The sequence below is a fragment of the Trachemys scripta genome, chromosome 6, assembly GCF_013100865.1.
Source record: "Trachemys scripta elegans isolate TJP31775 chromosome 6, CAS_Tse_1.0, whole genome shotgun sequence".
Lineage (NCBI taxonomy): Eukaryota > Metazoa > Chordata > Testudines > Emydidae > Trachemys > Trachemys scripta.
In genome coordinates, this window is record NC_048303.1 from 10233462 (window position 1) to 10261234 (window position 27773).

Here is a 27773-nt window from a genome sequence, read left to right on the forward strand (position 1 = left end):
GCTAAATATCAGAATTGTTTTCAGACTCACTTCTGCAACAATCTTCCCCTGAAAGGACAGTACAGTGAAAACCTGCTGTGATAGTAAATATAAGGAGGAGGGGGAAACAGAATGGCTCACAGTAGTTAATTGGAACAATGATGTGCATGATATAGACGTGCAAAAAGTCTATCTTATTACATCGGCCAGGCTGGGCTGATGAATTGAAGAATGAGGAGAAATACTGACCAACACCAAGAACAACTCTGTTATCCTTCGGTACATGGAGTAACACTTTCCACCTCTAAATCATCAAGCTTGACTGCAGATCGGGTTAGTGGCGAAAGAGAACTGTTACTATCTGACCACCATTTGGTGGCCTATGTGAAATGAATCTCGGATTTCCATTCCAGTACGTTCGAGGGCTGTATCGGGGATCACTTTTTGTTCCAGAAAGTGGAGGACACAACCAGGGGGACAGCCATTTTAGACTGGATTCTAACCAACAAGCAGGAATTGGTAATGAATCGGAAGGTGGAAGGCTATTTGGCTGAATGGGATCACAAACGGATAGATTTCATGATTTTAAGGAAAGGAAAGAGTGAGAGCAGCAGATAAAGGACAATGAACTTCAGAAAAAGCAGACTGCAATAAACTCAGAGAACTGGTAGGTCAGGTCCCATGGGAAGAAAATATACAGGAAAAAGAAGTTCGAGAGAGCTGGCAGTTCCTCAAGAAAACAACACTAAAGGCATAACTGCAAACTATTCCGATGAAAAGGAAAGATAGGAAGAATAGTAAGAGGCCAATATGGCACCATCAGGAGCTCTTTAATGACCTGAAAATCAAAAAGGAATCCTACAAAACGTGGAAGCATGGACAAATTGCTAAGGAGGAGTACAAAAGAATAACACAAGCAAGTAGGAAAAAAAATCAAAAAGGCTAAGGCATAAAATGAGTTATACCTACCAAGGGACAGAAAAGGCAATAAGAAGAGGTTCTATAAATACATTAGGAGCAAGAGAAAGATGAAGGAAAGTTTTCAGAGTAGCAGCCATGTTAGTCTGTATCCGCAAAAAGAACAGGAGTACTTGTGGCACCTTAGAGATTAACATTTATTAGAGCATAAGCTTTCGTGGACTACAGCCTACATCTTCGGATGCATAACATGGGCTGTAGTCCACGAAAGCTTATGCTCTAATAAATTTGTTAGTCTCTAAGGTGCCAGAAGTACTCCTGTTCTTTTTATGAAGGAAAGTGTAGGTCCTCTACTTAGTGGGGAAGGAGAGCAAATAACTGATCATCTCAGAAAGAAAGCGGAGGGGTTTAATGCCTATTTTGCTTCAGGCTTCACCAAAAAGGTTAATAGTGACCAGATACGTAACACAATATTAGCAACAAAGGGGAAGGAACGCAAGCCAAACTAGGGAAAGAATGGGTTAAAGAATATTTAGCCACGTTAGATGTATTCAAGTCAGCAGGGCCTGATGAAATTCATCCTAAGGTAAATGAGGGCATGTCTACACTACAAACTTAAGTCGACCTAACATAGGTCGATTTACAGCCACTGCAGTAATTACTGCAGTGGTTCACATCCACTACCCTCGTTCGGTCAGTGGTGCGCGTCCTCACCAGGAGCACTTCCACCGACTTAAAAGGACCGGTGTGGGGGGCTGAGAGCCCTGAGAGCTCCTGGCTCCCCGCTCCCTGAACTATCTTTGAAAACTCCTCAAGGATGGGTGTGATCCCAGGAGACTGGGGACAGGTCTATACTATGAACTTATATCAGTATAACTATATGGCTCAGTGCTGTGAAAAATCCACACCCCTGAGAGAGGCAATTAGACCGACCTCACCCCCAATGTACACAGCGCTATGTCAACGGGAGAGTTTCTCCCGTCAAGGTAGCTACCGCCTCTTGCGGAGATGGATTAACTATGAGGATGGGAGAAGTTCTCCCATTGGCATAGTAGCATATTCTCTAAAGCGTCAACATAGAATCATAGAACTGGAAGGGACCTCGAGAGATCATCTAGTCCGGTCCCCTTCACCTGTGGCAGGACTAAGCATTATCTAGACCATTCCTGACAGGTGTTTGTCTAACCTGCTCTTAAAAGTCTCCAATGCTGGAGATTCCACAACCTCCCTAGGCAATTTATTCCAGTGCTTAACCACCCTGATAGTTAGGAAGTTTTTCCTAATGTCCAACCTAAACCTCCCTTGCTGCAATTTAAGACTATTGCTTCTTGTCCTATCCTCAGAGGTTAAGAAGAACAATTTTTCTTCCTCCTCCTTGTAACAACTATTTACATACTTGAAAACTGTTATGTCCCCTCTCAGTAGGGTGACCAGACAGCAAGTGTGAAAAATTGGGACGGGGATGGGGGGGGGTAAAAGGAGCCTATATAAGAAAAAGACTCAAAAATCGGGACATCTGGTCATCCTACCTCTCAGTCATCTCTTTTTCAGACTAAACAAACCCATTTTTTTCCAATCTTTCCTCCTAGGTCATGTTTTCTAGACTTTTAATCATTTTTGTCGCTCTTCTCTGGAACATGCCCCGGAGAAGGGCAAACATAGTGCCTGTCTTTAAAAGGAGAAGCAAAGAGGACCTGGGGAATTACCAATCAGTCATCCTAACTTCCATAACAGGAAAGATACTGGGACAAATTATTGAACAATCTATTTGTAAACACCTGGAGATAATAGGGTTATAAGGAATAGCCAGAATGGATTTGTCAAGAAAAAAAATCATGCCAGACCAACCCCATTTCCACAAATTGACTATGAGTCAACAATGTGATGCAGTTGTGAAAAAGGATATCATCATTCTGGGGTGTAATAACAGGCGTGTTGTATAGTATATAAGACATGGGAGGTAATTGTCCTGCTCTACTCCCCACTGGTGAGGCCTCAGCTGGAGTACTGTGTCCAATTCCGGGTACCGCGCTTTAGGAAAGATGTGGACAAATTTGCGATATTCCAGAGGAGAGCAACAAAAATGATAAAAGGTTTAGAAAACCTGACCAATGAGGAAAGTTAAAACAAAAACTGAGCATGTTTAGTCTTGAGAAAAGAAGACTGTGTGGGGACCGGACAAGAATCTTGAAATCTGTTAAGGGCTGTTATAAAGAGAATGGTGATCAATTGTCCTCCATGTCCACTGAAGATATGAGAAGAAATAATGGGCTTTAATCTGCAGCAAGGGAGATTTAGGTTAGATATCAGGAAAAACTTTCTAACCATCAGGGTAGTGAAGCTCTGGACTAGGTTTCCAAGGGAGGTTGTGGAAGCCCCATCACTGGAGGTTTTTAAGAACAGTCTGGACAAACGCCTGTCAGGGATGGTGTAATGATACTTGGTCCTGCCTCTATGCAGGTGGCTGAACTAGATGACCTTTCAAGTTTCCTTCCAGACCTACATTTCTAGGATTCTAGGATTTCCAGTGGGCACGTGTCCCCATCACTAAAAGGCACCAGTTGGCAATTTCTCTGGCAGTCTCAGCACTAGGTCCGAGGACTGACTGGACCATGGATTCATAGATTCAAGGACTGGAAGGGACCTCGAGAGGTCATCGAGTCCAGTCCCCTGCCCACATGGCAGGACCAAATACTGTCTAGACCATCCCCGATAAAAACAACAAAGAGACATTTATCTAACCTACTCTTAAATATCTCCAGAGATGGAGATTCCACAGCCTCCCTAGGCAATTTATTCCAGTGTTTAACCACCCTGACAGTTAGGAACTTTTTTTTAATGTCCAACCTAGTCCTCCCTTGCTGCAGTTTAAGCCCATTGCTTCTTGTTCTATCCTTAGAGGCTAAGGTGAACAAGTTTTCTCCCTCCTCCTTATGACACCCTTTTAGATACCTGAAAACTGCTATTATGTCCCCTCTCAGTCTTCTCTTTTCCAAACTAAACAAACCCAATTCTTTCAGCCTTCCTTCATAGGTCATGTTCTCAAGACCTTTAATCATTCTTGTTGCTCTTCTCTGGACCCTTTCCAATTTCTCCACATCTTTCTTGAAATGCGGTGCCCAGAACTGGACACAATACTCCAGCTGAGGCCTAACCAGAGCAGAGTAGAGCAGAAGAATGACTTCTCGTGTCTTGCTCACAACACACCTGTTAATACATCCCAGAATCATGTTTGCTTTTTTTGCAACAGCATCACACTGTTGACTCATATTTAGCTTGTGGTCCACTATAACCCCTAGATCCCTTTCTGCCGTACTCCTTCCTAGACAGTCTCTTCCCATTCTGTATGTGTGAAACTGATTGTTCCTTCCTAAGTGGAGCACTTTACATTTGTCTTTGTTAAACTTCATCCTGTTTAACTCAGACCATTTCTCCAATTGGTCCAGATCATTTTGAATTATGACCCTGTCCTCCAAAGTAGTTGCAATCCCTCCCAGTTTGGTATCATCCGCAAACTTAATAAGCGTACTTTCTATGCCAATATCTAAGTTGTTAATGAAGATATTGAACAGAGCCGGTCCCAAAACAGACCCCTGTGGAACCCCACTCGTTATGCCTTTCCAGCAGGATTGGGAACCATTAATGACAACTCTCTGAGTACGGTTATCCAGCCAGTTATGCACCCACCTTATAGTAGCCCCATCTAAATTGTATTTGCCTAGTTTATCGATAAGAATATCATGCGAGACCGTATCAAATGCCTTACTAAAGTCTAGGTATACCACATCCACGGCTTCTCCCTTATCCACAAGACTCGTTATCCTATCAAAGAAAGCTATCAGATTGGTTTGACATGATTTGTTCTTTACAAATCCATGCTGGCTGTTCCCTATCACCTTACCACCTTCCAAGTGTTTGTATATGATTTCCTTAATTACTTGCTCCATTATCTTCCCTGGCACAGAAGTTAAACTAACTGGTCTGTAGTTTCCTGGGTTGTTTTTATTTCCCTTTTTATAGATGGGCACTATATTTGCCCTTTTCCAATCTTCTGGAATCTCTCCCGTCTCCCATGATTTTCCAAAGATAATAGCTAGAGGCTCAGATACCTCCTCTATTAGCTCCTTGAGTATTCTAGGATGCATTTCATCAGGCCCTGGTGACTTGCAGGCATCCAACTTTTCTAAGTGATTTTTAACTTGTTCTTTTTTTATTTTATCTGCTAAACCTACCCCCTTCCCATTAGCATTCACTATGTTAGGCATTCCTTCAGACTTCTCGGTGAAAACCGAAACAAAGAAGTCATTAAGCATCTCTGCCATTTCCAAGTTTCCTGTTACTGTTTCTCCCTCTTCACTGAGCAGTGGGCCTACTCTGTCTTTGGTCTTCCTCTTGCTTCTAATGTATTGATAAAAAGTCTTCTTGTTTCCCTTTATTCCTGTAGCTAGTTTGAGCTCATTTTGTGCCTTTGCCTTTCTAATCTTGCCCCTGCATTCCTGTGTTGTTTGCCTATATTCATCCTTTGTAATCTGTCCTAGTTTCCATTTTTTATATGACTCCTTTTTATTTTTTAGATCATGCAAGATCTCGTGGTTAAGCCAAGGTGGTCTTTTGCCACATTTTCTATCTTTCCTAACCAGCGGAATAGCTTGCTTTTGGGCCCTTAATAGTGTCCCTTTGAAAAACTGCCAACTCTCCTGTTGTTTTTCCCCTCAGTCTTGATTCCCATGGGACCTTACCTATCAGCTCTCTGAGCTTACCAAAATCTGCCTTCCTGAAATCCATTGTCTCTATTTTGCTGTACTCCCTTCTACCCTTCCTTAGAATTGCAAACTCTATGATTTCATGATCCCTTTCACCCAAGCTGCCTTCTACTTTCACATTCTCAACGAGTTCCTCCCTATTTGTTAAAATCAAGTCTAGAACAGCTTCCCCCCCCCAGTAGCTTTTTCAACCTTCTGAAATAAAAAGTTGTCTCCAATGCAGTCCAAGAATTTGTTGGATAGTCTGTGCCCCGCTGTGTTATTTTCCCAACATATATCCAGACAGTTGAAGTCCCCCATCACCACCAAATCTTGGGCTTTGGATGATTTTGTTAGTTGTTTAAAGAAAGCCTCATCCACCCCTTCCACCTGGTTAGGTGGCCTGTAGTAGACTCCTAGCATGACGTCACCCTTGGAATGGAGGCTGAACTAATTCTTATTCCATAGATGTGGTCCTTCCAGGTCAGGTTTGAAACCTATTAATGGGTTGAGAAAGCTCGTCTTGTAACTCGACTGTACTTGTGCATAACTAGCGGAGTTTGGTCTCCAGGGCTGCCCATATACCACCTTTTGCCAACACTCTATTTGTGTTAAATTATAATCTCGTCTTCTGTAGCCATTTAATCCTAGAAGATCAAAATGCCTATTTAAGCCTCACACCTCAGGGAGGGCGGTGTTAGACCCATCTTCTAGATGATGAAACTGAGACAAGAAAGATTTACGTGATTTACCCAAGGTCACACCACAAGTAAGTGTCAGGAACAGAAACAAAAAGACCTAATTTGGTCCCTTGCTTTAAGCACTAGACCATGCTGCTTCTCCTGCACATTCGAGCACAATGACACAGAGATGCATGATGCCAAAAAGTGCTTGCTGAATAGCCTGTAAAAAAAAATATGCTATTCCACAAAGTGCATGTATACTTTGAAATACAACCTTAAGGGCATCTAATTCAGCAAACATAAGACCAATAACCCCAGTGTAGTTGAGTAAAGGGTGCTCCAGGCAGAGGTACCAACACCCACCCCGAAAGATTTTAAGGAAAAATAAAAAAAATCTCTATTGGCACTATTCCAATTTTTTTTTTTTTTTAACTGAAACAGTGAAAAATTGGCCCTAAAATTTTCCCGATTGTCAATTAGAAAGTCATGAGAGCCCCTGGAAAATAAAGAGCAACCATTCCGAAGCAATCTGGGAGTCACACACCTCCAGTTTATGGGAACACACATGCCAGGGGTCAGAGATTCCGTCACGTCAGTCAACAAAACAATAACGGCCATAAATCCAGATTACATGTTCAAAGTACTCCTGAGCTGCTGGCATAAGAAACATTTTTCATTTGTTTTGGTGGATCGACGTTGAAATACTTCACAAAGCCACAGGGCAAGACTATAGTGAGAATAGTTTCAAGTAGACTTTTTTGCCCCCTCTCCCTTCCAATGTTTTCCATAAAATGCCAGCTGCCTAACTGGCCTAACCTGAGAGGAAGGATGGTCTAGAGGTTAGGGCATCATGCCAAGACCTGGGTTCAATTCCTTGCTCCACCACTTGCTTCCTGTGGGACCCTGAGAAGTCGCCTCAGTTCCCCATAGGGAACATGTAAAATAGAGAAAACAGTCCCTCCTCGCTTCACAAGAGTGTTGGGGGGCTACACACATTGAAGAGTCATAGATTCCCAGGCCAGAAGGAACCACTGTGACCATCTAGTCTGACCTCCTGTGTAACACAGGCGCTCGAACTACCCCCAAAATACTTCCTAGAGCAGATCTCTTAGGAAAAAACATCCAATGATCACTGTAGTATCTGAGCACCTCACAACGGTGGGTATCATAGGTTGAACTCCCCATGCCCAGAAAAACCTTCCACTGACTTCAGTGGGAGTTACGGGCATGTAATGGCTGCAGAATTGAACACGAGGCTTGGGAATGGACATTAAATTTGATTGGCACAGGATTTCAAGCACAATACACACATAGGGTGATCAGATAGCAAGTGTAAAAATATCAGAACAGGGAGGTGGGGGCTAATAGGCACCTATATAAGACAAAGCCCCGAATATCGGGACTGACCCTATAAATTCGGGACATCTGGTCACCCACGGCATCAGCCTCGTACCAGAGGCAACATAAAAATGCGTGTTCCATATAGTTCAACATGAAAGATGTTTACATCGTCTGTGGACAGTGAAAGACAGAAAAACCAGATGTGGAACAGCAGATCAAAATATTACCAAACCATTTCCTAGTCATGACTAACTAGGCGTTTAGAGAAAGCTCTGTACCTTTCCTTCAGAAAGTCTTCAAATTCCTTGCAGTTCTTCCTGCCATCATTCAGATGTTGAATGATGCTGTCGTAGCCAACTGTGCTCGTTAAATCGGTACTCTACAAGCACAAATAAAAAACACGTCACATGGGCATCAAGACAGATCATTGTCAATATCACCACCTCCACTTGGAGTTTAAGATGCTCACAGTTTAGCCGTTTCTAATACTTAGTTTCCTTTCCAACATTTTTTCTCCTGTGTCTGAAGAATATATAAAATGAGATCCCTTCATTCTGGACTGGAGAAGGTCTCAGTTTGAGAAAACCTAGGACAATGGATCTATACTGGCTTTCAGGAAAACGTAACAACCAGGCTTAAATACTACAGAGATCTAGTGCAGAGTCTTGCACAATGGGGCCCTGATCTTGACTGAGATTTGTAGGCGCCCCTGGAGTATAAATCATAGAAACATTCTCAACTCACAAAAGGTGAAACCTCTAATTATCTAAGGTAATTATATGGCCACCATCACATTCCTATCTCAGTGCCTCATGCTCTTCAATGTATATGCCCTCACAGGACCCCGGTAAAGGAAAGCAGTGCTATTACACCCCTTTTACATACAGGGACCGGAGGCTCAGGCAGATTAAGGAACTTGCCCAAGGTCACACAAAAAGTTTGTGGCAGAGCAAGCATCAAACCAGACTTTCCCATGGCCCAGGCAGAAGCGCCGCCAACTTTTTTGCTGTCCTGGGCGGCGGAAGGTCCTGCCCCGAAATCCCCCCTCCCCGCAAACACACACACACACACAGAGGCGGGGAAGGTCCCGCCGGCAACCGCGGTGGTATTTCGGCACCCCCCAAATCGTAGTGCCCTAGGCGACCTAGGTCGCCTAATGGGTTGCGCTGGCCGTGGGCCCAGGTTAGTGTTTTAAGCACCAAACTGTCCTTCCTCTATATAAGAAGCCTGGAGCAGATGCCGCAAGCCACATCTGAATGGAAGATGTCCCCAGCTGAAAGAATAGCTCTGTGTTGTGTGCGTGAGAGTTTAACCTGGTTGAGAAGAGTCAAACATATGGGCAGAGAGCATATCGACACAAGCGGTAGGAAAAGGAAGCAGTGGTAGGGATGAGTACGCAGCTTGCAGAAAGGAACTGGAAGCCACAGTCAAACAGATAACAGGAAGCCTAAGTGAAAAGAGGAATAATGTCAGGACTAAGATTCAGGAAATGGTTCAAAACCAAGATGGTCAGAGATCACTGGAGGGGAAGGGGATTTCTAGAGGGTTTGTACACAAGTGCAAGAGGGAGGACAGAGAAATAGGAGAAGTTGCAGCAGTGCTGTCAGCGCACAGCAAGGATTTCAGCACTGCAGACTTAACCGCTGTATGTCAAGGAAGTGAAAGTCGGAGGATAGAGAGCGAGGAATTTCATGTGGATCTGGTGAACACTAGGGCTGAAACAGCAGGAGGGCCCATGAGATTCTGTATGAGTTTAAAGTGGCCTGCAACCGGAGGTAGATCCCCAGCTGCCCTGTCCCGTGCCACCTACAGGCACACCTTGGAATGCAAATATCCCCTAACTGTGCCAGGCAACTGTAAGCGGACGCAAAAGGGAGAACCTTAATGGGTGAGATTTCAACACGGTCCTGGCTAGCCAAGTGCTAAGACTGCACAGTGTCTATGGCCAGCACCGGTGGGGACGAAGCAGGTTTATAAGCCTGTGGTTGCACACCCTGATGGCATAGCATAGTGCAGCAAGAACTCTGCCTCTGGTTCCCTCCGAGCCTTTTGCTGTTCCACCCTGCCTCCAACACCTTCCGGGCTGAGGCGAGTTACCCTCCAGCTAGATCATGTAACAGTTCCATCCCTCCCCAGATACCCAAAGGCTAAAATAATCACAAAGAAACATATGTTTTTCCCTTCACTAAGGGAGGACCCGATGGGCAGCAGCCTTCCCCGGTTCCTGGCCCCAGCCAGCCATCTCTCCCACAGTTAGAGTTCAAGATCTGCTCCCCATCCCAACCAGACAGCAACTGGACCAGGCTCTCTCTTTTTAGCTCCTCTCTCAAAGCCTGACACCTTGAGGTGGTGTAGGGTGGGACTGCCTGGGCCCCGAGCAGCCCATTAACCTTTCCTGACTTGTCTGGGGTTTGTACACCCCATCACAAAGCCATTTTACAAAAGCATGCTTTTATAAGACCCTATAGACAGGTTTCTACCCAGTCGATTCTGGCCAGTAAAATAGCATTTGCATCCAGCTAGCAAAAATCATGCAAAAGCAGATGGAGCCTAAATTAAGGACACAAGCCCAGCCATACTGGGTCAGATCAATGGTTCATCTAGCCCAGTAGCCTGTCTTCTGACAGCAGTCAGTATCAGACTTCAGGGGGAGTGTACAGATCAGGGCAGCTAGAGTGATCCACCCATGTTCCCATCCTGGCTTCTGGCTCTTACAGGTTTAGGGTCACCTCAAGCATGGGGTTGTGTCTCTGACCATCTTAACTAATAGCCATTGATGGAACTCCAGGAACTTACCTCATTCTTTTTTGAGACTAGTTATACTTTTGGCCATCACAACATCCCATGGCAATGAGTTCCACCGGTTAGCTGTACATTGTGTGAAGAACTTCTTGATTTTGTATTAAATCTGCTGGATGCTAATTTCATTGGGTGACCCCTGGTTTTTGTATTGTGGAAAAGGGTAAATAACACTTCCCTATTCACTTTCTCCCCACCATTCATGATTTTATAGACCTCCCTCATATCCCTTCTCAGTCGTCTCTTTTCTAAGCTGAACAGACCTAATCTTTTTAGTCTCTCCCTGTATGGAAGCTGCAACGTCCCCTTGATCACCTTCGTTACCCTTCTCTGAACCTTTTCCCGTTCCCATATGTATTAGACTGGGGGGGCAGCACTTAGGGGGTCCCATGCAACTCTCTGAAAGTTCCGATCCCAGAAATCTCCCTCCCAAGTGTATATTTACAGGGGAGGTACAAGAGAAGGGGCAGGGAAGAGGAACAAAGGGAGCTAAGCTCCTTCTGACCTCACCTGGAGAGCCCAGGCCCGGTACTAGGTAGGCCTCAGCAAAGGACAGGGGATGCTTTAGATCAACATGGCCATGAGCATGCGCCAGCAGAGCGAGTCCAGCACGTACTCGGGCCTACTCTTCCTCACAGAGCAATTCTGGCTATTCCTCTACAGACTCCTGCATCTGCTTGGCTTCTCCTCACTCCACCCTACCCCCCAAACACAGCCAGTGGCTTAAAAAATATTGTCTGTTTCCTTCTGCTCCCCTGTCGGTCTGTCTTTATCTGTTGCCTCTCGCCTTCTACTTAAGATTGTAAACCCATTGGGAGCAGAGACGGTCTTTTTGTTCTGGTCTGTGACTAGGGCTTCCAGACATTAGGGTAATACAAACCAATAATACATACGTACACCCACACCTACCCCCCCACCCACGCTGTTTAATACAGATGTTCTTTTGTACAACCCTAATGGAGGTGAAATAGTCTCCATACACTCTGGAGCCAGTTTTCAGTCAGATACATCCTCTGCCAGCCACGCTTTCTCCAGGTTCTGGAAAGCAGTTCTCCCTCCAGCACGCTACCGCACTGCCCAAGCCAGCACATCACTGTGCATCAAGCACGCCAGTCAGCCAGTACTTTCAGTGTTCAAAATCGTAGACGTTAGAGATGGCAACGCCCCTTATCCAACCCATCTCCCTGCCGCTAAAGATTTGCTCTCTCGAGCACATTGTCTTGTGCTTTGTCCAGTCATTAGCAGTCCCAGAGCTTCCACCACTACCTTTTGGAGACACCATTTCACACCCTAAAAGACCACACTCTGTAAAGCCATGGGAGTCAGCCTTGGAGCTGTTTGGGAACTTTCCAGTGAAACAGATTTGTGTTGGAAAACGTTGATTTTAAATGAGTACAAGCAACGAGGCATAGAAATCAGAAATGGTTACAAGGAAAATAAAGATAAAACAATTACTAATACCTGACAAACTGTGTTAGATTCAAGCCAAGTTTCTCACCACATACTTTCAGCAGTCCTACTGACCAAACCCTGTAGGTCAGGACCCCTCCCCATATTGTCCAATGAATGCTTTCTTTGTCCTTTCAGGTGCAGTGAATGTGATGGGCAGAGAGAGAGAGAGAGAAAGAAAGGGGTCCCTTGGGGTGTTTTATCTGTCCTTTTTATAGTTTCAGTCCCCCTCTTGAAAACATTTCCAGATGTGCACTAGGAGACAGAGTCTATGTGGAAGGATATTCCCTGCTGGCTTTTCCTCACCTGTTTGAGCTTTTTTTTGTTTCCTTTCCTGCTTGATGGCTGCGTTTACTGCTTACATGCAAGTTAAGCAGAGTACACATTCCGTTGTTTAGGACAGACCTGTTTGTCAACCTTAGTTTGGGCAGGGCTGTGGGGGTTGGCACATGTGTTAATAACATTGTACAGGGAATCTTATAACTTCACATACAATGTTGCCACATACATTTTACCATGACAATACTGATCAACAAATTATGAGCTTTCAGGTGATACCTTCCAAGGTGTACATTGTACAAAGATTATTACAATGGTGTAGGGTGTGAATACAGAGGTGTATTCTGTCCCACTGACCAATGAGGAAAGATTAAAAATTCTGGGCATGTGTAGTCCTGAGGAAAGAAGACTGAGGGTAGACCTGAGAAGACTCTTCAAATATGTTAAGGGCTGTTATAAATGGGATGGTGATCAATTGTCCTCCAAGTCCACTGAAGATAGAAGAAGAAATAATGGGCTTAATCTGCAGCAGGGGAGTTTTAGGTTAGATATTAGGAAAAACTTGAATTAGAAGGATAGTTTAAGCCTTGGAATGGACTTCCAGGGGCCATAGTGGAATTTCCATCATTGTTTAATCTGTTCTTAAAAACCTCCAAACTCAAAAGGGGAACTTCCAGTTGTGATGAGTTGCCACTTCTGCAAGTGATCACTCCAGCTTCCATCACAGACACTCAAAGTCGCAAAGTCAGGGCGGATTTCATTGGAACTGTGTGGTGTGTCTAAATAGATTTCAGTAGAATGTCAGGCAGGAACAGAAAAATAGCAAAGGCACGACATTAAAAACACATTAACATTCACAAAAATATATTTGTTATATCCTTGGGGGCAACAGTTTTAGGAAGAATCACTGGAGACACAGAGAGCTGTAAACCTTGTAGCAGCCATTTATTTCCACACACAGAACTAACCAACAGCCAGCCAAGCTGGCTGGGTTATCCCCTAATAATCTAACTCAGTTGCCATAGCAATATAAGGTTCTATTACCACGACAACCAAATACACAACAATATTTTTTCACAACGGCCGTTATTTAAAAATTGAAAATGTATTCTGGGTTGTTGCTTTTTTTAAAAGAGGGATTGTGGTCTGCAGCTTCATTTGGGAATAAGTTCTTCTCTTCAGCCTTTTATCCCACTCCTGCGTACCAGCAGGATGTCACAGTCAGGTTTGCTACACCTTTTATCATTTTTAAAAAAGAAGAACAGGAGTACTTGTGGCACCTTAGAGACTAACAAATTTATTAGAGCATAAGCTTTCGTGGACTACAGCCCACTTCTTCGGATGCATAGGGACTACAGCCCACTTCTGTAGTCCACGAAAGCTTATGCTCTAATAAATTTGTTAGTCTCTAAGGTGCCACAAGTACTCCTGTTCTTTTTGCGGATACAGACTAACACGGCTGCTACTCTGAAATTTATCATTTTTGTTGCTCTCCTCTGAACTCTCTCCAATTTGTCCTCATCTTTCCTAAAGTGTGGTGCCCACAACGGGACACAGCTGAGGCCTTACCAGTACCGAGTACAGGGGAACAATCACCTACTGTGTCCTACATGTGACACTCCTGTTAGTACACCCCAACATGATACTAGCTTTTTTTTGCAACTGCATCACATTGTTGACTCATAGACACTATAGCCCCCGATCCTTTTCAGCAGAACTGTCAACTAGCCAGTTATTCCTCATTTGTCGCTGTGCATTTGATTTTTCCTTCTTAAGTGTAGTACTTCTCATTTATCTTTATTAAAATTTCATCTTGTTGATTTCAGACCAATTCTCTAATTTGTTGAGGTCATTTTGAATTCCAATCCTGTCCCCCAAAGTGCGTGCAACTCCTCTCAGCTGGGTGTCATCCGCAAATATTACAAGCGTACTCTCCACTCCATTATCCAAGTTGTTAATGAAAATATTGAATGGTACTGGACACAGGACAGACCCACTAGATACATACAGCCCATCACAACGATCCAGATCAACATGCCCACAATTAGTTCTCAAGAAAGGCCCTGTGTGCCCACAAACACAAATCCATACACCTTCCCTTTTCATCTTGAGAGGCTGTTTGTGCTAGCGGTTAGCCCAAGGGGTCTCAAAGGTTATAACAGATACTCGATTTGAGATACAGAACTTAAAGGCCCTGCATCAGGAGCCATTATTGCCACTACACACTAATAAAACATCACAATTGATGGTTTCATGCAAGACCTGGATGAGTTTGGGTTCTAATCAAAGGTTAGTGAAGCCAAATTCCTCCTGATGTCTTGGGATGGACTCAGGCATGTAAGGGACATGCTGTGTGTGCTGACCAAAACTTAAGGCTGGAAACACTTTCACTGGCACATCATAAGATCTATGATGCATACTGAAGGCAATTGGAATGCTGTGACAATTGAGATGGTAAGCTCCTGTAAGAGGATTGCAGGATATGACCAGCATACCCTGATTACACTGCCACTGGGGGCAGTCAGATAAAAGTCCGGTTACGCTGGGGTAAATCCAGAGTAACTGTCGGCTTCCAGTGGCGTTATTCAGCTAACGCTATGATACTGCTGCTACTGGCCTCGTTAATGCCAGCGAGCTCAGGAATCCTCATCATCTGCATCCGAGCTCCATTTGCCTCTCCTGTTCGGGGAGCTTGGCAATCGCTTTTCAGAGCCCCATGGGTTGAGCTCTCCTGTTGTGTAAAATCTCCTCTGCAGAGAAGGATTTGCTACGGCAAGATTTTTAAATCAATTGGTCAATAACCAAAGGACTTTCCACGGAGAAGAACTACTTATTAACAAGAACACAGCCACACACTGCCAGCTTTTTAAACATACCAACCCAGAATTCTAAGCACCAAACTCAATGACCACCAAAGGCTGGCTGCCAGAAAAGGACATGCGTTAGAAAACCATCTAGACAGGCTTTCACTGCGACAACATGCTCAGAAGCAGTTTGAAGAACATGGAAACATTACTGCTTAGCAGCAGCAATCCATAGCCACAGGGAGATTATAGAGAGATATTTCCTGTCATTTTTGACTTGTTTACAAAAAGGGTTGTTGCTTTTTTTTTTTTTTAATATTTCCTTATGAACTTGCTAAGAAGCTCAATGAGGATGCAGCTTTGCTGAGTGCCTGTGGAAGTCTAGCGGTTGCCTACAGTCTGTATAATAGTTACCTGCAGAGGCAGCGTGTCAGCCTCTGGTGTATTCATCTTCAAGTATCCTGCTAGGTAAGAGAGAGGGTATGCAGAGTATGGCCAGCCACATTCTGATTACAGGCCAGTGATGGACTCGGATAAAAATCTGGCCTCAGTTTACATCCATGTCAACCCCCGGCAACGGTTGACTCCCAAGTCGCTCAGGGTTTACACTGATGTAACTAACTGAGGACGGCAACCCAGGGTGGGTACCTGATTCAGAGATGTGAGAACCAGGGAAGCAGGACGGGGTTGGGATGTCATAAAAACATTCCTCACCTCCCCCGCCCCAGTACACACTTCATGTAAAGACGCTACTTTACAAGGGCAGGCTACATTTTTTAAAAACATCCAACAAAAGAGAAGCCTGTATTACACAAAGATTCTTGCTGTGCTGCTAGAATTCCAGGGAAATAAGATACATTCAAAAACTGCAGCTGCCCAGAACTTGCCTTGTGCCAAAAACATCTCTGATTCACATGCAAGCGTCATTGCAGGCCTGTGTGACAGCGGCCAGCCCCACTAGTGAGTGCTTCCTATTTCATGATGACCTGGCATCTGCGTAAGCCGTTTCTGTTTAAGTCACATCCCTTATGGTAGGAGGAAGAAAAGTAAAACCAGTCACTGCTTCCCGGACTGAAAGACAGCACGCCTGAAGCGTGGTCCTATTGTAACATACTAGGTCAGGGGTGGCCAACCTGAGCCTGAGAAATATCCAGAATTTACCAATGTACATTGCCAAAGAACCGCAGTAGTACATCAGCAGCCCCTCATTAGCCTCCCCCCTGTTCCCAGCGCCTCCCGCCCATACAACAGCAGCCCCCCCATCAGCTCCCCCTCACCTGCTCCCAGCGCCTCCCGCCCACCGGCAGCCCCGCCGATTAGCACCTCCCCCAGGGGCAGGAAGGGGTGGAGTGGGGGCAGGGCCTGTGGCAGAGCCAGGGGTTGAGCAGTGAGCACCCCCCGGCACATTGGAAAGTTGGCGCCTGTAGCTCCAGCCCCGGAGTCGGTGCCTATACAAGGAGCCACATAGTAACTTCTGAAGAGCCGCACGTGGCTCCGGAGCCACAGGTTGGCCACGCCTGTACTAGGTTTGAGGGATGGCTAGCCCTCCAGTGGCTGGCTAGCCCACAATGAGGATATGGGACCTGCTATAGAGGAGTTCTCAAATAGTAGAGGTTGGGGGAGGGTATAGCTGAAAGGATCCCAGTTCCAGGCCCAGGTGTTCAGCAAGTTACACAGAAATTGTGTTTCTCTGTAGAGCATGAGCTCATTCAGTGCTGAACTTTTTTGCACTTAAATAAGGTCAAGTCATCTCTGGCTTTGCAGATAGAGGTTTTGCGAGTTTGTGCTCGGTGCAGAGTTCACTGAAAGCAATATGGGTTCCACTAGTGGGGCCAGAACGCAGTGGAGCTAGAATTTCTAACCCACTGGAAACATAACAGTCCATTATTTTTAAGGACTGCAATATCTTCCTTGAGGCTGGGACACAGATGGTCTCCAGAACTCTCCTTTGAGTGACTGGAGTCGCAATGGAGGGATGGTGTATTTGAAAACTATGTTGGAATTGTAGGCTGTCACCTTAAATAGTAAGGGGTTTACCGGTCCTGCTTCCCAGTGACGGGGGCTCCGTAGGAAAGCACACAATCAAAGGCAGTCTGGAAATAGCTAGCCTAAAACAGTGGGGTGAGCTGTGTCTCTCTGCCTTGGGGAGTAGCCTGCTTTGTCTCTCTCTGGTTTTGGTTATAGTCTGTTTTTGATCTGGATTCTCAAACAGCGTTATGTTGCAACCTTCCAGCAAGAGTGATTTATGTTTTTATCGGACTTCTCTGCACGTATGCCAGAAACAGAACAGTAAGCACCTATCACCAGCTCCACTCAGCAGTGCACGTTACAGAGACATGACACTGAAATAAGAAATGGGAAGGTCCCCCAGTCAGGCCTGGTTTCTGTCTCCCCAGCACTGTTCAGCTCAGGACTGCAGCATTTTTGCCACAGCAGGTTATGTACATTTGATATCTGAGTGTTTGCTACTGGCAGAAGTAGGAACAGAACCTAGGTCTTCTGGTTCTCAGCCCAGTGCCCTGTCCACTGCATCCCTTATATGGGGCAGAGAGCCTCAGAATTCCCCTTCTCACAAGCTGAATACAGAGATCTGCGGAAGCAAAGTCAGATGAATAATGTATGTCATTTCAAAGAGGATTTGACACAATGGCTAGAAATATTTTCCTCTGAGCTCCTGAATGGTTCGTTATGACACATTCCCACCCCTCCCCCTAATCACCACCAACTCCGTACTCTGTTCTGTATGTTGTAAAAATATAATAGAGCCATTTAGAGGAATTAAAACACCCTGGATATTAGAACGAGAGGCAAGGCAGTAGCAGCACTCAGATGCAGACTAGATTAGCGTGAGGGGTCCAAATTCAGATGCAGACTGGATTCAAGTCTCTTGAGCTCTTTTGCAGGATAGTTTGGCTGCTTCTGAACCAAAACCAACCAAAAAAAAAGCTCTGTCTGGTTTTGTATCCAACCCAGAATCAAAGCTGTACGGTCAGGCTCAGATCCAGGAATCCGACCCCTCTGAAAAGCCAAAGGGGGATCAAAGTCAAGAAGAGTCACATACCAGAAACAGAAGAGTGGGTGAAAAGAGGGGCACATAAAATGAAGCAAGGCAGAGAGTAGGGACTCCACAGTTCACTGGCAGAAGCTGGGAGTGGACAACAGGGGATGGATCACTCAATGATTGCTTGTTGTTATAGACTCATCATCTTTAAGGTCAGAAGAGACCATCGTGATCACCTAGTCTGATCTCCTGCACATCGCAGGCCACAGAACCTCACCCCCTCCTGTAATAGACCACTAACCTCTGGCTGAGTTACTGACGTCCTCAAATCATGCTTTAAAGACCAAGTTACAAGAATTCATCATTTACACTAGTTTAAACCTACAAATGACCCATGCCCCATGCTGCAGAAGAAGGCGAAACCCCGCCCCCCCAGGGTCTCTGCCAATCTTAACCAGGGGGGAAATTCCTTCCTGATCCCAAATATGGTGATCAGTTAGACCCCGAGCATGTGGGCAAGACCCACCACTACCTGAAATAATTCTCTGTAGTAACTCAGAGCCCTCTCCATCTAGTGTCCTGTCTCCCACGGTTGGGGATTTTTGCTACTGGCAACCGCCGATGGACCAGATGCCATTGTAGGCAATCTCATCGTACCATCTCCTCTGAAGCATCTGGTGTTGGCCACTGTCGGAAGACAGGATACTGGGCTAGATGACGATTGGTCTGACCCAGTATGGCCCGTTCTTATGGTCACTCATGATTATTTTAAAGGTGACATGCAAAGGGTGCCTCGGTCTTGTTTTTTTACCTCCTTATTTATGATTCTTATTATTTTTATTGCAATAATCCCACTGTGCTAGGTGCGGTACAAACACAGAACAAAAAGATGGTCCCTGCCCCAATGTAAGTATAAGGCTTTGCCAGTATAGCCTTAAACGTGAATTTAAACCAGCATAGTTAAACTGGTGCAAATCCCTGGGCAGGACACTCCTGTTCCATTATAAGAGTAGGGTTGTTTCCATTTGATCTGAAGTTAGTTATGAACCAGTTTAAATTAAACCAAAGCCAACCACTCAACTGAACTAAGAGAGGCCCCAGTGGGATTTGCATTGATTTAACTATTTTAACTTAACCAGTGCAGGTCTGCACATAGACAACCCCTAAGACAAGAGAGAGAGATGCGGAGCACAAGGAAACCATGAGACAAAGCTGACAGGCCGTGGTTTCAGCCCACCTGCTGCCTAACAATGTAAACTTTAAAAGCAGCTTGGCCTATGTTTCGTTTTTTCCTATTAACTCATGACAGCCATTCTTGTAATTACTGTGGGATCAATGACTGATTCCTGTACAAATGTTGCTTTTTTTTAAAAATTAATACAGTGCTGATATGACTCAAAAAAACCCAGTCAAGTTTTGGAAGGTGTCACAGCAAAGGAGAGTTTCAAGGAGGAACAGGAAGACGGAAGAGGAGGTGGATTTGTGGATGAAGGGGGCTATCAATAAATGAAGGAACCCTGAACGGCTTTTTGTTGTTGGGGGGGGGGGGGGGCCTGGGGGGGAAGTCGCACAGGAGAATTTTTTGGTTATTTGTAAACTTTACAACTATCAGGGAAGTCAAGTCTGGTCTTCCCTAGTTCTACTAAAGGACCTCTGGGGCTCTCAGAGATAAGTACTGGGAGCTCTGGCACCTTAAGAAGGGGCAGAGGTGGTACATCTTTAACAATGATGTTCTTTCTCCCTTGTGTTTATTATGCACTGGAATTTAATGGGTGTGAAAATCAGTTTTAAAAAGCATGACTATAAATCCCTTCCACCTTCAATAATTCAACTCAAGGTGAAACCCTACCCCATTCAAGCCAATGGGTCATTTGTCATCGAGTTCAATAGAGCCAGGATTTCACCCTCGGCCCCTTGGTTTGAAACAATTTTACTAGTTTCCCAGCAGTAAGTCTTCTAGGGCAGATAAGACCTGAATTCCTAAGTAAACTAACAAGCACGTGATGGGAAATGTTTTTTTTCACAAAATCTTGTATAATCTATATAGGGAGTCTTAATATAGCACAAGTTCAGTTCTCACCTCTCAACCACCTTCCTCGCTCTCTGCTAGAGCTGTTAACAGAAACCCAGAAATGCTTAACAGTGTTATCCACCGAAACGCTAAACAAACAATTTCAAGGTGACAAAGCAGCAGCTGATGTTTCCAGATTCTGCAAAAGATGCACAGGATTCCAAACAAATGGAAACTAACATTTCAGCCAGTTTAAAACAAACACACACACACACACACACACACACACACACACACACACACACAAAGGGCTCCAAGCAGCAAGGAGCCATTTACCAATATGACTGGAGGGCACCTAGCATCCAGATCTGCTATATTCCACGTGTACAGAGCTGTTTGGAAAGTTAGACTCCTAAGGGCACGCAATCGATCTATTGGGGATCGACTTATCGCGTCTAGCGAAGACGCGATAAAAATCAATCCCTGATCGCTCTGCCGTCGACTCCGGAAATCCACCGCGGCAAGAGGCAGAAGCGGAGTCGACGGCGGCACAGCCGCGGTCGACTCGCCACCGTCCTCACAGCCAGGTAAGTCGACCTAAAATACGCAACTTCAGCTATGCTATTCACGTAGCTGAAGTTGCGTATCTTAGGTCGACTCTCCCCTCCCCCCGTAGTGTCGACCTAGCCTAAGTCACTTATGCACATTTGAAAACATCTTCTTCTAAAGCATTTTTCCATCCATGCAAAGCAAGAGGACGAAAACCCGGCTTTCAAGGTTCAGGATTGCATTCCAATATGTCCTCCTTTGTCGGTTTTATAGCAATTTAATCATTGTTCTTATTGCTGGTTTGATCTACAGGCACCCAAGACAATAATTAATGTCCAGTTAGGAGCCAAGGGTTTTGCCTGCCAAATTACCTGAAATAGTCAGGGTGTGGGGGAGTGAAACTGGTGTGGGAAGAAGCAGGCACAGAAATTCAGGAAGTGATAAAAAAATAAATAAAAGAACAGGCCTAACAATATGAGATGAAAATGACAAGTTGCAAAAACTTTGCTTGCTCAACTGGCAACAATTGCTTCAGGAAAGGCCCACAGGAAATAAAAGGATGGGGAAAAAATTGTCTTCAGCAGGTTTCTTTTCCATTTATGTTCCATTTGTAGAGGCAGCTTTACATTAATAACTGATCTTTTGCTTCTGGACTTGGAGCGTCACTCAGTGAAGAGCATAACTAAGAATTTCTGACACAGCTTATGTCTACAATTCCTGTGGGGATTATGGCACTTTAGAGACAAAAGACCATTCTGCCCTATAAAGTTTACAAGCTAAGTTTAGACCTAACAGGTCAAGTGATAAACAAGGTGGGAGTGAAGGGTAATGAAAATAACATCATGTGATTTTTGCAACAATCCCCTCCACAAGTCCACCAGCAAGGAGCAAGCCGGAGACATTCACCCTCAAAGCACAGGCCTCTACCACTGGACCTAAAGGAGTGCCTTCATTAGCTGGTAGCAGTAGTAGACTCTTATCCTCTATAAGTTAGCCACAAGAGAGGCACATCACACGCACCTAGCCAGCATCTTTCAAGTTGGTTTGTTATTCATGCATCTTGAAGGAGCTGCACTCTTAAAATGTTTTGCTTATAAGCTACAGTGACAATACTTGGAGAAAAATTGTGAGAACAAAGGTGAAGAAAAAAGCATGAAGAACAAAGGGGAAGAGAAGAAAAGCATATGGACAGGGGAGCAAGTGGATGAGACTGGAAACAGGATGGGACTGTGAGGCCAGGTAACAAGGGATGGTTGCATGATCTGAACTGTGTTTACTAATAAATTTATAGTATCCACCTAATCTGACACCTCTAGCTGCTATTTTTCAGATGAAAACAATACGTAAATGACTTACTATGGCAGCTGTTTGAATTCTAATGTCACGCCAGAGTATCAGTGCAGACAGACAGATGGGGATACAAAAGAAGCAGTTCAGATCAAAATCAAATGGAAGTTGGTTAGCTTGGTGAACAAGGTACAGTGACTTTGAAGGACTCACTGTCCTTCTGTTCTTTATCAGTGAAGCATCATAACATTTTCTTCCTTTACCACAATGGTAATAGGGACTTCTTGAATAAATCAACCAGAAGGTCCTAGCTGAGTACAGCTGGAAATTGGTGAACACCTGTGACCTCAAGCAGGCCCCACCAGCCAATCCGAACGTGGCTTTGGACAGTCAGCATCCACAACTGTACCTGCGGTCATTCAGTGGTGATGGTTCAGACTGGTCTGAACTAAGAAACTCTAATCATCAAAAAGCAACAGAGGGTCCTGTGGCACCTTTGAGACTAACAGAAGTACTGGGAGCATAAGCTTTCGTGGGTCAGAACCTCACTTCTTCAGATGCAAGTAATGGAAATCTCCAGAGACAGGTATATATCAGTGTGGAGATAACGAGGTTAGTTCAATCAGGGAGGGTGAGGTGCTCTGCTAGCAGTTGAGGTGTGAACACCAAGGGAGGAGAAACTGTTTCTGTAATCATCATTTACCATCAATGCAACTCCAGTAGGAACAGGACTCAGACTTTGGTTTTGTTATTTTTAGCCAATGTGTTGCCTACGCCCAGTTAACCCTTTCCAACCCACCAGCCATGATGCTTGGTCTACCCTACAGAGTCCACCCTTGCTAACACCGGTGGAGAAGCATAGCTACCAAGTTCCCCAGTGCAGACACAGCCTGACAGAGAAGTTCTCACTTTCCCATGGTATCATCCTCATCGCTCACACAAGGATGGTCAGTAGGCTTAGGGGAGAAAAGCTCTTCTTCCTCTTGCTTTTTTCAGTAAACAAAGAGGAAAAAATGAAAGGAGGAAGTTGGAGCTCTATCGCTGCATGCAACAGCTAGCACAGCAACGATACACAGATACCCTGCTGAAGCCAAGTCGGGAGAACCTAAAACCAAATCCCTCTTTAAACTTACTTTGTTGGCTTCTCCTTCCATCACTCATTCCCCTCCCCCACCCATCTGCGCCCCCACCCATCTGCGCCCCCACCAAGCAGTCCTGGCCAATCAACAGTTGTTAGTACTTAGATCATAAGCTCTTTGGAGCACAGACTGTCTTTTCACCCTGTGAGCCTAGCACAAAGGGGCCCTGATCCTTGAATGACGCTTCTAGGTACGACCACAACACAAATCCAAATAAATAATAATGCACTGTAACCCTTTAATCCTCAGCTCAACCCTGTCATCTTTACTACGCTGAGAGTTTTGCCAAATGAAAAACTGCAAATTAGGGGGATAAATGTTGGGGAAATGAGGAGATTTTATACATATATGGTGGACATCTGCAGTCATTAGGGGGTACTGAATGCAATTTATAACCAGCTATCACAAATCATTGGATATTAATTACCAAATGATCCTTTGGCAATCTACTGGGGCTTCCCACCAGAAATGGTCACACACAAGGAAATGAGGAATTAATCTCTTATCTGCTAGTAGCTGATAAGCTTCTGATAGCCTCCGGCTGGAAAAAGAAAAATAGTCCAACTCTAGAGGAATGGTTCAAACAAAGGTGACTGACACTGAAAAATTAATGCACCAATTTCGTAGCCTGCCAAACAGACAGAGGACAAATAGATGCTTAGATAGTTGGTTACTATTTATTCAATACTCAAGCCACGTACATCCACCGGCAAAAAACCCCAGCACACCCGTCTGATTAGTTTGAATATTAACAGTTGAGAGATGTGCCTGGCTTGTTAAATACGTCATCAGAGATTTCACTCAATTTAATCAAATCACTAGAAACGTCAAATAAAGAGATCCAGGGCCGCCCAGAGGGGGGGGACAAGTGGGGCAATTTGCCCCAGGCCCTGGGCCCCACGAACCCTGGCTGAGAATCCCTTTCCTCACCCGGCGGCGCTCTGAGTCCGCGGCGGTGGCATTTCAGCGACGGGGGATCCTTCAGTCGCTCCGGGTCTTCGGCAGCGGGTCCTTCAGTGCTGCCGAAGACATGGAACAATTGAAGGGCCCCGCGCCGCCGAAATGCCGCCGCCGCAGACTCGGAGCGCCGCCTGGTGAGTACAAGCTCCCCCGCTTTGCCCCAGGCCCCCTGAATCCTCTGGGCAGCCCTGAAGAGATCCAGTGATTATAGTCCTGTATAATGTTTCTCTAAACAAAAGCTCTGTTGTAATGATTACTGTATTGGCTCTGATATTTACATGGCTAGGACACACCTGTGAAAACTTCCTAAATATAGAAATAGTTAAAAAGCCAAACCAAACCCCAAAACATCAACAACCCCCCCTCCACCTCCCCCCACATATTAGACTGTAAGCATCCTGGGGTAGAATCCATCTCTTCCAGCCTGTTCGTAAAGTGCCATAAATAGCAGGATTAAGAATCTAGCTGCATGTCCATTACAAGCCTTGACATTCAGGTGTTCAGAACCCACAATAAAACTTCCCACCAGGCTGAAAGGGGTCAGCAATATACTGGAACATTTTGAAAGAGGAGGGGGATGAGGAGGGTGGAATGGACTAATAATCACAAGTACTAATGCGAATCAAATCAGGGCCCGATCCTGTCTACACATATGACTGAGGGCCGGTCTACACTGAAAACTGACATCGGCAAAGCTGCGACTCTCAACAGTGTGAAAAATCCACACCCCTGAGAGTTCTAGCGATGCCCGGGGTGACCAACCTGTGGCTCTTCAGAAGTTAACGTGCGGCTCCTTGCATAGGCACCGACTCTGGGGCTGGAGCTACAGGCACCAACTTTCTAATGTGCCGGGGGGGGGGGGGGTGCTCACTGCTCAACCCCTGGCTCTGCCACAGGCCCTGCCCCCACTCCACCCCTTCCCGCTCCTTCTCCTGAGCCTGCACTTCCCTCGCTCCTCTCCCCCCGCCACCCCGAACCTCCTGCACGCCACAAAACAGCTGATCGGGAGGTGCGGGAGAGAGGGGGAGGCGCTGATTGGCAGGGCTGCCGGTAGGTGAGAGGCATTGGGAGCGGGTGGGGGAGCTGATGGGGGGCTGCTGACATATTACGGTGGCTCTTTGGCCATGTACATGGGTAAATTTTGGCTCCTTCTCAGGCTGGCCACCCCATAGCTATGCCAACCTAACCCCCTGTACAGACAGCACGAGGTCGATGGAAGAATTCTTCTGTCGACCTAGCTACCACCTCCCAGGGAGGTGGATTAATGACAGGAATGAGAGAACCACTCCCGTCACTACAGTGAGTGTGTACACTGAAACACTGCAGCTGGGCCGCTGTAAACGTAGCCTGAGGGTAACTTTACTCCTGTGACTAGTGCCACTGAATTCCACGGTACCACCCACATGGTCTGACTAACTCACAGACGTAAGTGCTGACCGGCTCAGGCCCTGCATGATTCACAAATGAACAAGGCTCATGCGCCATAAGAGATTCTATAGTTTTTTTTATTTTGACATGTGTGGGCTAGTCGAACCTATCAAAAATTTGATGTTGAACTCCCCCCCCACACACCAGGGAAAATTATCTTTTTGACCAAAACAAAAACTTGCACGCACACACACACACACTCACAAAATTTCAACCAAAATTAGATGTGTGTATTTTACAAAAAAAAAAAAAAAAATAGAAACAAACAGTTTTGAAATTTTGGGGGAAGGTTTTGTTTTGGTGGGGGAAGAATACTCACTTTTTATACCCCGCCCTCCATCATTCTAGTAGAAGGGCGGGGAAAAGGTGGTTTTGCCCTGCTGACAAATGAAATTTTTAATTGTTTTTTTTTTTTTGTTTGATTTTTTTTTTTTTTTTTTTTTTTTAAGTATTTGAAAATTTCAAAAAGCTTTGTTTCAAAACCTGAAAATACAAGAAATTTTCATTTAAAAAACTGACTGGAAATTTCAAATGAAATGAATTCTTTTCAGTCCTTTCAAAATATTTCACAAAATTTATTTCTCTTTCCCCCACCAGCTCCATTGATTAGGTTTATTCATTTAGGATACTTCCTAACTGAATTGCAACAGATCTTCTCCAAGAAACAAAAGATTTCTCATGAGAGAGACACACACACACTCCTACAGCAGTGGTTTCCAAACCTTTTTTCTGGTGACCCAGCTGAAGAAAACTGTTGATGACTGTGACCCAATGGAGCTGGGGATGAGGGGCTCAGGGCTGGGGCAGAGAGTTGGAGTGCAGGGGTGAGGGCTGCAGGGTGGGGCCAGGAATGAGGGGTTCATGTTGGAGGGGACTTTGGGCTGGGGCAGGGGGTTGGGATACAGGAGGGGGTCAGGGCTCTGGGCTGGGGGTGCAGGCTCTGGGGTGGGGCCAGAGATGAGGGGTTTGGGGTGCAGGAGGGGGCTCCGGATTTGTGAGGGTTCTCGGCTGGGGCAGAGGGTTGGAGTGTGGGGTTGGGGTAGGGGCTTACCTCCGGCAGCTCCGGGTCAGCAGCACAATGGGGGTGCTAAGGCAGGCTTCCCACTTGTCCTGGCACTGCGCCCCAGAAGCAGCCAGCAGCAGATCCGGCTCCTAGGCGGAGGTGCACAAGTGGCTCCGTGTGGCTCTCGCCCGCAGGCACCACCACCCCCCAGCTCCTATTGGCCGGGAACTGGCCAATGGGAGTGTAGAGCCAGTGCTCGGGGCAGGGGGCAGTGCATGGAGCCCTGTGGCCCCCCCACCTAGGAGCCGGACCTGCTGCTGGCTGCTTCTGGGGCGGAGCGCGGTGTCAGAACAGTTAGGGACTAGCCTGCCTTAGCTGGGCAGCACCACCAACGGGACTTTTAACGGCCCGGTCGGCAGTGCTGACCAGAGCCACTGCAACCCAGTCCTTCCATTCCGCGACCCAGGACTGGGTCGCAACCCGCAGTTTGAAAACCACTGCCCTACAGCACTTGGCTGCTAACCACAAAACCCCTGACTCCTTCTCTGAAAATGCAGGGGGGAAGGGAGAGGCCAGGTGGGGTTGCTGCTGAGAACTTATTTGGGAGGAGCTGTACCCCAGCTGGCAATATAAAACACATTGCCAAACTGGTGCTGCAGGCTCTTTCATCACTAAGGGACTCTTACTCATCCATAGGGGGAAGGAGATGGGGACAACATTTTCAGAAGGGTCCAGCATTATTATTATTTATTATGTGTACTGTGGTAGCACTTAAGGGCCTCAGTCTTGGACCAGGACCCCATTGTGCTAAGTACTATACAGACACAGAACAAAAAGCTGCCCCCAAAAGCTGACAAACTCCCCCCCCCCCCCCCCCCCCCCCGCCCATTCCTCAGGCCTGGTTTTCACTGATATTCAGCACTTGCAGCACCCTTGGTTTCCAAGTGGGATTTAGAGCACTGAGCACCTCTGAAAAATAGGCCTTTGGCGATCTCAAGCTGGACACCCAAGACCTGAGGCCTCCCAACCAGAGCTGTGCGAATATCGGATTTTTTCTTTCAGGTTTCTTTGTAACTAAACAATTCGGAAACGAGACACGAATTCCAAAAACATTCCAGTGTCGCCGAAGCAGCTTTGCTCTCTGGGGGAAAAAGTTTTGGCTTAAAATTTTCAGCCAGCATCAGTGGAGATGTTTTGTAAATCCTTCCTGAGACCGGGGAGGGAGAGCGAGCAGTGTGTGACTGGGGGGGTGGGGGGGGAGGAGGGAATTTGGGACATTCTGTTGTATTTTCCTTGGGTGTGAAGGCACGCAGGTTTACGCAGCATTTTCCCTTGGCCCACAAAAACCTCCCCCTGGGCTATATGAATACCATGAGCGCCCTCCATGCATGGATTTCCCCT

General features: G+C 45.7%; 1 protein-coding gene across 1 annotated transcript in view; it reads right to left on the bottom strand.

Moving 5' to 3' along the window:
• The window catches only part of PSTPIP2 (proline-serine-threonine phosphatase interacting protein 2), a 53860-nt gene that overhangs the window by 23386 nt on the left and 2701 nt on the right, over nucleotides 1-27773 (bottom strand). Inside the window, exon 2 of the mRNA XM_034774045.1 lies at nucleotides 7942-8042. Within this exon, the coding sequence (XP_034629936.1) occupies nucleotides 7942-8042 (101 nt within the window). The remainder of the gene's footprint in view (nucleotides 1-7941; nucleotides 8043-27773) is intronic.